The following is a 14,772-nucleotide window of genomic DNA, read 5'->3' as shown; positions in this document are numbered from 1 at the left end:
TGTCTCCTGGCTCCTGAGCACACACAAACCCTGAAATCTCAAATGCAGCTGAGCCCCACTGAGGCTCACAGCCAACACTGCATCACTCCATTCCTGCCCATCCCTCAGTCCCACCAAGCCCAGCCCAGGATGTCCATGTGACCCAAGGGCAGCTTTGGGGCTGCAAACCCTCCCAGGAACACAACACAGCACCTCTCTACTGAAGCCTTGTGTCAAAAGTGTTGAAATGTGCATAAGTTTTAATAAATGCAATTTAAGAACCTTTCCTTTATAGAGCTTTATTCATCTTTGGGTTTCACAACTGAGATTTGTATTCTATACAAGAAAAAAAAATGGAAGTAGTTTTTACAAAGAAGATTTACAGTCTAGAATGCATTAAGTCTTTAACCCGCAAGACTACTTAAATATTCTTCTACACTTGGAAAATAAATGTTAAATGACACTTGAGAAACTATGGTTCCCTAAATATTTCTCATTTACAAGCAGATGTAACCAAGGAAGTGTTGCAACTTCACTGTGAGCACAAGCACCCCCCAGCATGGGCCTCTGGACCTCTACCAGACCCCCACACTCTGTTTGGCTTTTTGCTTTGTTGTTTCAGGTTTTTTAACAACTGACCTTAACTATTCAGTGTACTGGCACAATTGGGAATGGTTTTAGGGGAAAAATATAATCCAATGTAGATGTTTGAGACACTCCTCAATTCTAAATATTTACACACACACCCCTGTGCACTTCTGTAAATTGATGACAATGAAACTAAACTTGTCAGCATCACATCTGTGAACATTTATTCTCTCAGTACAAACTAACATGGCCAAAAATGCCACTCTCTTAGCAGCCTTCACACACAACGCATGACCTACGTAACAAAAACCAACTATCATCAACTACTGTAAACACAACTGTCAATGCAGCACTGCACACACCTTTTACCAGATATTTACAACAGAACCACACCATTTGCGAAATCTCTGTTTCAGATTATACAATTTAAGTACAAATACTTCTCAAGCTCAAAACCATTTTAATTTACTAGGATTCAGGAGCACTTGGGGGATGAAGGTGTCATTTACTGTAAGAAAAAGTACAAACTGTAAGTAACTGGCCATTTTTGCATTGTGTAAGTGCAGACACACCACAACAACAGGTCAGTTACTCCTCCAGAAGAGGAGCAAATAATGAAACAATTACATTTTACAAGACTATTTAGTAAGATCTAAACTCAAGACCGAATATTACTAATATAGCACACAGCCAGAGACAGAAGGGCAGCAGGCACCTTTCTATCAGTAACAATTCCATGTACAATTCATCCCACATCCTGCTGTACTCCCAGACTCACCACTGCTTGTGGGAGAATCTGAGGCCTAACATGGAACCCTTGTTACGTTTTTATTCAAGTTCACCCTTAAAATTTTAGTCAAGGACAAAAATGCCAGATTAAAACCACAACTGCACTACCAAGGTTGCAGTTTTCCTAACAAGGTATCTGTCCATTTTGAAGGGCTTTAACAGTTTTGTGTTTCATGAAGAGTTGTTGATGTCGTTTGGTGCTGAAGACATCCCAGAATTATACAAGTGGATATTCTGGATATATTCTTTATGCAGACTTAGCTGTAACTACAACCTTACAAAAGAAAATCCAGAAAGAAAATCTGTGTAAAAGTGAACTGAGAAGCCCATCTGAAATATATATAAACCATGTCCTGACAGTAACTAATCCAAGCTTCAAAAACAGGGAGTGCTGACTTTAATTTGTTTTTTGTTTTTTAGAAGTTCTCAAACTTCTAACAGCTCAGTGGCTTCTAACAATAAGGACTTGGCTACTATTCTCAAGGATTTATGGGTTAAAGAAGTCTTGAAATTTGTTTCTTCTCAGAAAAAAGAAATGAACTGCTTAAATTTTAAAGTTGTTTAATATGCATTAGCTCAACAACTTAACCTTCCATCATGTTTTAAAATATTATATAAAGGATTAAAACATTCAGAAGCACAGTATTAGTAATGCCACCACCAGCAAGATCTTGACCAGGAAAATTCCCTCACTATCACCATCACCATACCACAGTCCTGCACTTTGAAACATACTGTACATTGTCATTTGGCATGGTTACATAATTTATTGCTTATTTACACAGGGTTGGGGGTTTGAGGAGTTACAAAAAATCATTCTGCTTCAAAGCTGAAAGATGAATGTGGGAATCACATCCTTCAGTCTAAGTAAATTCCTTACTACCAAAACAGTTTTGTGTCTGAGTAGTTCTGTGGGTATTTTTTGGAAGCCAGACTCCAAGTGGGGTGGGGGCTGCACATGGGCACCCCTGGCCTGGCACCTGAGACGGTTCTTTCAGCAAATCCAGCTCAATCTGCCTTTGTGCAGAGAGCCCAGTTAGCCAGCAGGGGCACAGAGCACGTTTTACTTTAGGGGGGAAAAAAGAAGTATATATATTACATATTTTTTTTAATATAAAAAGCTCTTAATAAAAAGATTAAAACTCAAGAGTCAACATTATATGAGTATCTATTGTTAAGATAACCGAGCAACAACCTGTTCCTGCTCGAGTTCATTAATGAATTGCACTATGTGCTAAAATTTCTACAAAATTATTAGCAGCATCATCTCTCACCATTCCTACACTGTCTCTAGAGCAGGTGCACCACGCACAGCTTCCTTTGCAGAGATGCTCAGAAGGTACCTCCTGGTAAACATTGTTAAGTGCATTACACAGACAACTTCTGCATCAGTTACTGTAACCAACTTAAAACCAGGTGCAAACCCAGTCAAAAACTCCTACTAAGTACTAATTCTACTTACTTTTCACAGCCTGTTCAAATACTAAAACTTGCCTATGTTCCTATATTTTACTTTCTTCAGTTAGTGCTGACTTTGAATGAATTTTCCAGCTTTTCCCAAAGTAAATTTTGTTCAACATTTTCCAACTCACAACTATGACCACATACATTTCTACACACACTGCTTGTTTTTTTTACTTTCTCATCCAACTTCACACAAATAGGAATTTTTACAAAAGATGAACAAATTACAAGCTTTACAGAAAAGCAGAAGGAAATCCTAATGTCTGTAAAATCCTTAAAACATACATCCATCCATCCTTTGTTCCAGCAGCAGTCCTGTACACAGACAGCATGTATACATTAACCTGTAAGGTGGATCTGTGGTCACACAGGTCACTTACAGCCATCGAGTGTTCCCACGAGGGCCCTCAGCACTGAGTGGTCCTTGCAGAGCAGCCACTCCGCAGTGACATCCCAGCCTGCAGCGCCTGCTTCTGCTCTCACCAGCTGGTGTGGGAAAAGGCAGGATTTGGGATCAGCGTAAGGAAGTGTTGGGCACTTTCAGCAAACAGAGAATGGGACTGTGAATTCCAGTGGACAAGCGAGAAAGTCAACCTGAGGCTCGACGCTCCCCTGAAAGCAGCAGCAGCTGCTCTGGGACAGTAGCAGTCCAAAACTTGAGTATTCTTCAATCACACAAAGTATAGGTTTTTTCCATTTCTCCTGATGTAAACAAACCATCCTATATCCGTTGACTATTGTGTCCTAAGATTTACAATATCAGAAGTTATGGTCACAGGTGTTGCTATTAATTCTAAATGTAACTTACCCCCAGCCATCACTTCTGTAAGATTTAATAGCTCAGTCTAGTGGTTAAGTCAGTCATGTCTAAGTGCTGTTTTGCTAGCCAAGGCTACCATTACAAGAATCAGTGGTGCAAGGGCAAACCCCACCACTACAGATTGCTGAACTGGAATTTCTATAGTAACACACATAAATTTATCTATTTCTCATTCCAGCACTGTATGTATTTACTGCCACATAGTTTGCTTATATTTTCCAACACCGTTGCATTTTGGTACACATTGAATGTGTTTGTTCTTTTACTCTTTTTTTTTTTTTTTTGGCTGCTGTAACCGTCAGATCTGTTAAAGAAATTTATATGTAAGTAGCATGAATGGGGGCAGTGCAATGAGCAATATGTATCTATAGTTTTCCCTTAGAAGAAAACACTCATTAATGCTGTGTTTAAAATTGTCCCTATTTAAAACGTAAAAACAGCAGTCCATTGGAAAAAAACCAACAACATCTACAAACTAGGTGTTCCTATAGACAAGGATGAGGAACCAAAGCTTTGAAGGTCTCAGTGCTTCTTTATTCACACAGGAATATTAGCTAGCTTCTGTCCCAAACCTCAGTGCGCCAGATCAGAATGACTGACACTCAGAGCTCGCGAGTCTGTCAGACAATTATTTCGTTCCTGTGTGAAGGGGAAAAAAAACAAACAAAGAAATTAAGCAGATGTCCAGATAGCTCAAGCAAACAAAGAAAGTACTAGTTTTAACAAATGGGAACATAAGGAACTACTGAGAACCATTCATGCTGGACAGGAGGATGCTTTCCAGAGTCTAATAAACATCTTTTCCCCCAGTTTTTAACTAGCAATACTATAAAGTATACACACCCTTACAATCCAGCCTAAGCCTTCCCAGAAATGCAATAGCCCATTTATGGGAATTGCCATGGGTATTAAGAGTGGAGGGACCACAGAAGTTCACAGGAAGAAAGAACTGATTTTACCAACACAAATCCCTCCTCTGGAAGGGCACACACTGGGGATCCATCCAGTCAGGGGCACCTGGGACACGGCTCCTGGACACCCTTAGCACTGCTGCTGCAGAGAACTGTGCTTTACCCTGGACTTCTTTTGGCTGAACCTCACCCTGAGCAAAGTTTTGCTCATACTTCAACCACAGAGAACTCTGCAGCACATTCGTTAGGGATCGCACAGCTCCAACACCTTTACACTGAGGAGTACAAGAGCCACAGCTGGGGCTTTCCTGCTGCTGCTTTAGGACACACAGTGATGAAGATCCTCACCTACAGTTTTGTTAGTAGAGAAGCAAATTTTATCTTCCTAAAATTAGTAGCAGTTACTGTGTTAGTAAAACACACAGCGGTGTTTAGAAGAACACTGCTCACTCATTTGACAATTTACACAGTGATTTGTTAGGTAAAAACAGGCAATGAGGAGTAGCACTTGGGCACACCATGAACAGCTAAGCAAAATCAGGTTTTGTATTAGCAGAAGCACAACACAAATCAGACAAAACTTTTGAGACTGCTCCTGTGCCACCTCAGAAACAACTGAAGTGTTTATATGGGCACCTGGTAACATACAGCAGTTACAATGACAGGGCTCTTTGAAATAAATGGGCTGAAGTAAAAAAATATGGAAAATATTGGGCTTTAACAGTTCTTTCGTTTTTAAGTTGCTTTTACAAGAATGTAATATTCCATAAGTTTTATATCCACTGTAATGGAAGTCCAAAGCCAGAGACTGCTTGGTATCATAAAAGCCAATGCTCTTTCCTGACTAGACTTGAATCCTTTCTTAAAATCAGTCATAATTCACTGAAGTGTCAGAGAAAGATGCCTTAAGCACAGCCTTCAAAACACCTTACTGAAGTAAGATCTTAACAATCACTGTGAGGTTGCTGGTTCATCATTTATCACACTCTTTTTTTATCCCAAACCCTACTAGCAGTATTTATTTTTGTAAGAGTATTGTAGGGCTTCTTACTTGAAAATGATCTTCAGTAGCCTTGCCACCCATGTTAAGAACATTCAGAGAACTGGCACGCTTCATGCTGCAACCAGGACAGTGAACATGCAAGGATAAACCGATCAGAATGGCTGAAAACTACAGCTCTAAAAACACAAGTACAACAACGAGCAATGCACAGTGAAGGGAGTGTGAACAATGCCTCAAAACTGATTTGAGGCACGGCCTTTAAGGTAACAACTACAGAAGTTCAAATAGATTTGCACTCACTTCTAATTACATATAAACCCCCCTGAAATTACAAGCTCCTTGCAGCTTAAACTTTTCAGGCAACTGATCTGACTCAATATCTCAATTTTTAAAGTGCATCAAATTAATACAGCAACTTACACTGAGTTTTAATTAATTCGTTTTCAGTTTCAATTTTGTGTGGTTTCTTATAAAAGCATCAAAAGAGTCAAACAGTTTAGGAAAAAACATCTGAAACACGAGCTTGTTGTGTAGGCAGCATTTACCTTGAAAAGGCTACAACAAAAGTTAGTTTGGTACTTCTGCCTCATTTAGTTAAGTCTTCAGAACAAATTTTTAAAAGCATTTTAAAATGTTTAAGTATTTCAAAGTGAAAGGAAATAAGATGGTTGCTGCTGTTAACTTTGGTTGTGCTTTTGGCTTTACAACACTCCAAGCAGGTAACAAGCACCCTGGAATACAGTATGGAAAGCAATGGAAGAGGGAAAAGAATTCATCACCTACCCAGGAACTACTGACAGTCAAAATATCACTGCATTAACTGCGATATCTGCTGCTGTTTCAAATAAAGATTAATAATTTACCTAATTTCTCAAATATACACAAAATTTAACATAAAATATTTTCACGTGTGCGTCATAAAATTCACGATCAGCCCTAAGATTCCTATAATGGAATGTCTGATGTCCTTTACACCAGTGCCTGTCCATTCCTCAGAATATTCTGCATTTGCTCTGATTTTTCACGAGCTCTTTAACTATTTCAGAACTAAATGAGGGCTTTAAATACATATTGATGAACTGGTCACAAGACAATGAGCCCTAACCCTGCAGTGCTACCTGCAGCTTGGGACACTGGCCAAAGCAAACTTTCCAATGCCTTCCAGTAACATGGAAAGGTTTATCCACACAGAGCACTTTAGATACTAACCAGATTTTCTTTCTACTGAGACAACGCTGCTAACAGTCAAAGCACGAGTTTTAAATGCTTTGGGAAAGCAAAAGCTTAGCAGGATAATGAGCCAAACCACAGGACAGCAGCTGGCACACAGCACAGCCTGGCTGGGTCTCCCCAGCACTAAATCTGGGTGTTTCCAAAGCCAGAAGCACACACAATTTAAAATATCTGACATGAGTGTTAGCAACAACAAAGCAAGGACTCATGCATGGTGTACACCTCTCATTTATTCAAGGAAACAGGTACAACAGGGGTTATATATGGAAGTCAAAGGAAGTTAATCTGTAAAACAAACAAAATGTTACAGAAAACTCTCCAAAAGTGCACAATGGTTTATGGAAAACATTCCAGGGAAACAGAAAATCCATCAGTAAAAGTTCACACAGGTATTTTAGGTTCTTGCTAAAGTGCCAATAAAAAAAAAAAAAAATTCATACCTGAGATACTACTTTCATTTATTTGGGTTTGTTTAAATTTACATTTTTAAGAACTTTAAGTCTGCCAATTGCACTTTTAGCCCTCCGTGTTACAAACATGACTCCACAAAGAACATGCAGGCTTTTTTATTGGTGCATAAATAACAGCAATAATGAAAGCTTGTTTTTTTTTAGATTAGAAATCACAACTGTTCTGCTGTGTGGTCAATATTTTTGAAGTAAAAAAAATAAAGAACACTAATTAATCAAAATTAAATTATTACAGAACTGAATTCTGAAACCTGATGAAGAACTGATACCTTCCTTCAGATATTGCATGCTTCAAAGACCAGTTTTAAGATACTTATTTGTCAAAAAGGCATTTGCAGGATTGTAAAGAAACAATTTCCCTGATGAGTTTTCCATTTTATTCTCCTGAACCTTCTATATCAAGTAACAACATGGACTCTAAGCCCTTCCTTCATCCTGTGAGTCATTGTTATTCAAGTATTTCTCAGTCAGTGCTCACACCAGCACTGTCAATTCCTATTTAGAGAAGCAGAGTACAAACAAGAGGTGTAAATCAAGTTCAAAGTAAAGCCTTCCTCAAGACACAGGCAGGGAATGCCCTGTTAAGGAGGGAGGCACAGAAGTGCTCCAGCTAAAGTGGCTGCCTTCACAGCAAGGAAGATTTATATGTGTGCTATGTCTGTATTGAAATATTCAGTTATCAAACACACTAAAACCCAAAGGTCTGCATGGTAACCACTGAATATGCCTTTTGCTACACTTAGAGGAAGAAAAAAGAATTAATTCTATCCAATAAAGTGTCTTCATAAAATGAAATCAAAATTATTTCTTTGAATATCAATATGTAAGCCATGCTTTATGACCTACAAAGCTGGTGTTTAATACCAGAAATCTCTGCATTTGCTATTAAAACCAGCTAATATAAATCAGGATTTAAAAACTCTATTTATTACAAGAACAGAAATTAAAGTATTTATTGTTCTATACACTGAAAGTGCCTATCTACAGAAAAGCCTGTCAATGTAATATACCTATTGCAAGTTTTAAGAATAAATTATTCCTTGAGAACTGTGGTGACATCAAAAAACAAGATGATTTTGTCAGAAAGGGAAAGCAAACAAGATCCTGCTTTGCTTTCAATTTTGTCTCATGTTAATGCCTTCATCTGAGGAAATCTCATCTGGTGCTACAGACCCCAGAGTGTAACTCATGTTAGCATGGGAAGAGGACTCTGGTCAGGAAACACAACTCAGGTGCAGACAGCAACAAGGCAGGTGAGTTCTCACAGGCACTGCAAAGCCTGTTTTAATCTTCAGTTTAATATAATCTTCAGTTGTATGTAAGCATCATTTTCTACACCTATAAACATGGAGTTACTTTACCTGCAGAAAGAGCTAGATATAAATACTACAGAGAATAAGGAATAAACCTGAGTTTTGTGAAACTGAAAACCTTTCCATGTCCCACAAAAATGAGGAGAAAATGCAAATTTAGCTATGGATAAAAGTATGTATTCATACAACAATACACCTGAATTATGATGTACGAACTCTGGACAGAACTGAACAGAAAGAGAAATACAAAGTATAGAACTTCTAATTCTGAAGAAAAAGAAGGAAATCTCCCTTTTATTCTATTTTGGCTTCCCTTTGTTTGTTTTCCCTAAAGCATTTTACATTTACACATTTCATTCTTCTAATATTGTGCTTTCTATAGTTTATTCCCAACCTCTTATCTCAGAGATAGTTCTTAAATGATGGATCAATAAATGCAAAGGAATTTTGACCTTCAATTCTATTCAATGCCTTCAACACCAAGTGTTTGGCAGTGAAATTTTAAGTAACAACTCTAAAATTCAGATCAGGCTAAATTTGAAACAGATACATAAGAAGCTAATTCTACATGTACTGCTGCTGTACTTCATGTTTTACAGCCATAAAAACAGTAAAACAAAATTTCAGTGGAGCACTTCCAGAAACACAGTGAGACCCTGCCTCCAGGCCACTGTCTTAAGTAGTACCATCATCATCATCATCATCATCACCATCTACATTACTCAGATTCAGCTGCTCCATCAGAAGCTACCCCAAGTTCTCCAATACAACTGTTTTAAAGCACAAGCTCACACTACCAGTTTCCTGTCAACTAAATGAGTTGTAGTTTTTCACAACAAGGGCAAAAAGCCCTGTAAAATTGACTGCAATTGTGTTGGGGGTGAGGGGAACACCCAGAAGTGCCACTGTGAAAAGCAGTAGGTGCATTTTAACATTTCAACTTCTCTGCAGCAGCCATTAAGTGATGACTGATTTTATGGATTTATTTAGAATTATTACATACATTCAAATCCATCATCATATGGTTAAACTGGGAAGAGTGAGCAGTCAGACTCAGTAAATGTGGATTTTTACCAGACTTCATTAGGGCCAAAATGTCAGTAAGATGCATAACTAAGCTCAAGTTTTTCAACATTCTCCTCTGCTCTCTGACATCTGAGTTTTCCAAAAATAGAAACCAAGGGGGGCTTCAGTTGGTAATTCTCTTTATGCTCACAGCAATATATAAAGCTATAGCAAGAATATATCAAGATACTAAACTATATCAAGAATGTTAGTTACAGGTTTAGTGCATTCAGGCTTTTACTGTAAAAACCAGTAACATTTATTATTCTCCACTGCTGTGTGAAAAGAATAATTTTGCAGGTAATTAACGTGTATTAGTAACTCTATGAAGCTTTTCTAATCTTCAAGTAGGTAAAGCAGCAAAAAGAAAAAAATAATTTTTTCTAATAGAGTTAATTCTTACAAGGAAATATAAATCCTCAGACGTTACAGAACTTACAACACAAGTTTAAGAAGTTATTTCCTATTTTATTTTTCTCTAAGATATAGCTGTGTATGATATGCAGTTGGCTAAGCAGGGAAGGGAACACTGCCCTAGGAGCTGCCCTGGGCTGCAGAGGGGCACAGAGAGAGGGACAGCAGCACAGGCAAGAACAGAGAAGGAATTACCCTGGGTTCTTTGGTTCACTGTCCCGGGAATTTCCTCCCTTCAGCTTCCTAACCAGCTTCTCGCTGCTGCGCCTCAGCGAGGCTCGGAGCTTGCTAAAGGAGCCACTGCGCTTTAGGGATCCAGTGCCATCCTGAAACAAATCGGACACATGTCAAACTGCACGAGCCTGCTGCCCTCCCCCAAGCCTGGACTGAAAACATTTCAGTGATGAATTATTACTTTTTAATTGCTATTAATACATACTCATACTATATATATTTACCTAAACATGTAATACTATATAGTTACAACTTTACCAAAGCAAGAGTTCCTTCCAAAATGTAAAATAAATTTCTAAATGTGAAGACATGCCCAAGCCACAATTCATCATTAATAAAACCCCACCACAGTAGTCCAACAATTCACCACCACCATTTCATATGAGCACACCATCGTTAACAGAGTACAAGCCCCAAGCAAAAGCAGTCCACCAGTCTAAGAAAAAAAAAAAGTTTCGTTCTTTCTAAATATATACATTACTTGCAAACATGTTTAATTAACATTAAAATCCCTATAAACAAAAATATTTTGGATCAGAAATACTTATAGTCAAACTCCTGTGCTTAGTTTTTAATTTTTAACAAGAAAAAGTAAACCACAATGGAATTAATTTTTCATATATTGCATTCATGTTTTACACTGCTGTGCTCACCCAGAAAAACTTGCAAGAGTGACCACAATTCTATTTTTAAATGTTTTTGCTCTTATAAAACCCCAACAGTTTAGTAAGATTAGAAGTGACCACTTCCTATTCCACAGAAAACCTATGTGATTATGAAAGAAGAGTTGAAAAAGAAAAAAGCACTACTAAGCAAAGACAGACACCTGAGTTGGAGTGAGTTTATTAGAAGTTAGAAAGACAAATACACAAATCACTGAACACCAAGATTAGTAGAGAAAAGCATAATTGCCAAAATCTCACACAAAGACTAAACAGCAATGCTACTTTATAATAATTGTAAGTGAAGACATCCAGAGTTCCATATTGATGTTAACCATATAATAGGTCTCTAAATACATTTTAAAGCACTTGGAGAACATGCTTTACTTTTACGGGTTTGGTTTTTCTCCTGTAAAGATCACCATCATGCCATTTCAATAATACCTTGTGTGATACTTTTAACTACCTTTATTCCATAGTGAACAGCTACTTATAAAGGTCATTGTTACTTGTTTGGTTTTTTTTACTAATGTATTACACAGCAAATGGTTGTAATAACATTTGGTATGACTAGATACATATCTGGCAAAGCTACACAGGTACAGAAATAGAAAACCAAAAACGACACCAGCACTGAAGGAATGGCCAGTTTACTGGGAAGTGTAGCTCTGACAAGAATCTTAAGGGGTTTGCTAAAACACAGCAGTCAGTACTGAAGAGAGAAGTTAAAGCTTGAAGATGGTGCACGCCCGTCATGCAGGAGACAGTATAAGAATCACAAAAGGCATCTAGGCCTGTCAGAAATGGAGAGAGAAAAACTGAATCAAACTGTTGGGAAAAATTCAACAGTTTTCACTTTTGAACAGTTAGTTTACAGTATTTCTAGGTCATGTTCAAAACTTTTGAATTTTTTTCCAGAGTAACTATTTGGATAGCTCTTAAGTACAAAGTGCAGGCCCTTGCAATTACCAGAACCTACATCTTTATGCAGTTTCACCTACACCACTGAGATGGGACTGACAAATGAGCATGACTGATGCTGTGCATTCAAGTCAGAATTTGTATAAAATATAAAACACCTTTAACAAGAAATAGCTTTGCTATTACATTTCCTAAACGAAAAAAAAAAAAAAATTCAGCTGACATTAACACAAAAAAAAAAAAAAGAAAAATAAGAGAAAAAATAATAGAGCAAAGTGCATTCATTTCAGCTTTAACTTCTGTCTGGAATTTTCCTTGAAACAAAAGTGCAAGAAGAAAGAGGTCTTCACCTAACCTCCAGACAAAATTCTCATCATTCCCTTAAGGAACTCGAATCCAGCTGGTCTGGGTCAGTTCACTTTCACAAGTATTTTTAGAACATATCTGTGTTTGTGTCTATATATATAATCCAAGTGGGATTTTCTCTACTGTCCCTAATGCAGTGAGGGGCAGCTGAAAACAATGCACCTTTAAAATAAACTGTGCTTCAACCTGCACACTTTTCATTCTTTGTGCAAGTACAGAGGCCATTACTGATAAGTTCATGATGATACCTGTCTTGAGAGTCTTTACCTCTAACAACTGGAATGAACAGTAATTAAAACTATCATTGAAAATGGCAAAATGCCTTGCTACCAAGTGATTAGAAGATCTAAATCTAACTGAGTATTTATGTTTCAAACTAAATTGCATATGTTGTTCACACTTAAAGACAGACTTCAGCTTTGCAGGATTGCATAAACTGAAGTCTACATTCCAGCCAGGAGTATTAGATCAGTGAAAAAGCTGATTATTCCTGTGGTTTGCAATCAGAAGTACTAGAGTAGTGAAAATGATCCAAAGGCAAGACAAATTTGGTCAGTATGGAGTATAACTCTATAGAGGAAACCTAACTAGAAAAGTAGGAATAAGCAGACAAGCTTTTGGGTACTTCAAATCTAAAATAAAAATATCAAACTGTCTGGCACTTATTTAAACGAGTAACTCTCCTCTGTGGTAGTGAAATCCATAGTTTTCCCTTCACACCTGAAGTGCACTTACATGCCCAAAAGCCTGTCTCTCTGATGCATGTGGCTTATGAGTTATGGAAAGATAATTCCTCACGCTACAAACATTATAATAAGTAGGACAAAGATTTTCATCTGTCCTGCAGCAGGCTGACAGATCAGTCTAAAAAAATGCCAGTTACAGGTACTCACTGTTATTTTTTATACAAAAGTATAGAAAGAGATCCAAATCTTGGCCTTCCCACTTTAGATTTTTAAGAACAAGTACTTCCTTGCATTTTCAAGTATCTTCTGTTCACTTTAAGTCATGAACTTTAAAAGTGACATGAAAAGATGAACTATAACACCTCACTTAAATGTGCCTGTTTTAATAGTGACTGGCTGATTTACTTCAATACATACTTCAGTTTTTGGTAAGAGTGTAAGATATTACATAAAAGCCTACAATGCTTATTATGGATTACATTACATATGGAAGGCCCTTAATTGCATCTTCTGATGGAATTTTGTTGAGTTTGTCCCTTTGCATACTCCACCTATTCTCTCAGAGTCAGCTTGACCACTTCAAAAGAATTGAAATGGAAAAGGCCTCTCTTCAGGCTCTGCAGACACAAATAAAAGATCCTACAACACTTTATGAATCAGAGTATTTTGTCTGGAGGGAACACACAAGGGTAAAAAAACCTACAGAATATAAAGAAGAGGAAAGAACACCACCGAGATAGAAACACTTGCAGGGGGAGGGAGAGAGAGTTGCCCACTTCACGTAGAACATGTAATACAAAATGCCTTCTCTTAAGAGGGAGGAAAAAAGAAATAACGAAGACGAGAATGAAGCAATGCCACTTCAGCACACTAAAAATGAAGTCTGCTTACCCTGAGATGTCAAAATTTAATTTTTCAGACCAGCAAATTTTATCACTGAGTTTGATTCAAATATTTGACCTAGAAATACTGTCTATTGCTTTTCCCCAGGAGGCCCTTTCCATCCAAACCCTGCATGCATTAATGTCTATAACAGAAAAAAGTTTAATCCATTTAGAAAATACAGTCATGCAAAGTGTAGTGAAAATTAAGGGAGGAGTACAGTACACAGTTCTAATGCTGGATGGGCAAAATGAGAATTAAAAAGAGAGTTATTCAACCTGACTTTGGCTTTATTAATGATGCAGTATTAATTCACAATAGATGCTGATTGACTGTCTTGGCACTGAGAACACCAATGCCAAGAAAACAGTAATAAAGAGACAAAAGCAAAGATGGAAAGAACATTCTCCTTTAAGACTAAAGCACTACATATTTTCTCAAGGTTGCTTTGGAATGCTAAGTTTTGTCTCATGTGGCTTACAAAAAGACGGGGAGAAAAAGATTGCTATTGTAAGAGAAATGAAGCTTCAGAACCCTCAGTCTTGCAAAGTAGGCTACTTCCCCTCCCATACAGCAAAAGCAACACCACTTTTATAATCTAAGTGAGCATTTTCAGCAGAACTGCAGCTGTGAGTTAGTTAAGAGTGCAATATGTATCCCATTGCCAGCAATGGGATAAAGCATGGGAAAGCTGGTGACAGAAGCAAACTACGTAAGTCAGGTAATAACTGAAAGCTTGCACTGTCCTTCAAACTAGAGGAAAACAATGGTTAGGAAAATGCACATGTAATCACATTATATATATATATATATATATATATATATATATAATATATGTATGTTTTTACTTTATGACAATCAGTGTAAGGGAGTGAAGCCAATACATCGGAAACAAACAGGAGCAAGCCCTGGCTCCAGACAGATTTTAATATGGGAAAGTCGTGAAGTCACCATCACATTGTTATGTGATGG

General features: G+C 37.6%; 1 protein-coding gene across 9 annotated transcripts in view; it reads right to left on the bottom strand.

Annotated features, from left to right (window-relative positions):
* Positions 1-258: 258 nt before the first annotated feature.
* Positions 259-14,772, bottom strand: part of KLC1 (kinesin light chain 1) — a 46,463-nt gene continuing 31,949 nt past the window's right edge. For 4 of the 9 annotated variants that reach the window (XM_072930464.1, XM_072930465.1, XM_002200581.7 and 1 more), the window contains exons 14-16: positions 10,245-10,375; positions 5,603-5,669; positions 259-4,279 (exon numbers count right to left, since the gene is read on the bottom strand). In XM_072930464.1, the coding sequence (XP_072786565.1) occupies positions 4,214-4,279; positions 5,603-5,669; positions 10,245-10,375 (264 nt within the window). In that variant the 3' untranslated portion in view covers positions 259-4,213. Of the gene's footprint in view, positions 4,280-5,602; positions 5,670-10,244; positions 10,376-11,110; positions 11,740-14,772 lie in introns of those variants that run through there. The other 5 variants (XM_072930466.1, XM_030275074.4, XM_004174492.5 and 2 more) reach the window with 2 other exon arrangements.

The sequence above is a fragment of the Taeniopygia guttata genome, chromosome 5, assembly GCF_048771995.1.
Source record: "Taeniopygia guttata chromosome 5, bTaeGut7.mat, whole genome shotgun sequence".
Classification (NCBI taxonomy): domain Eukaryota; kingdom Metazoa; phylum Chordata; class Aves; order Passeriformes; family Estrildidae; genus Taeniopygia; species Taeniopygia guttata.
Note: the sequence above shows the minus strand (reverse complement) of the source record. Positions and strands in the feature narration are given on the sequence as shown.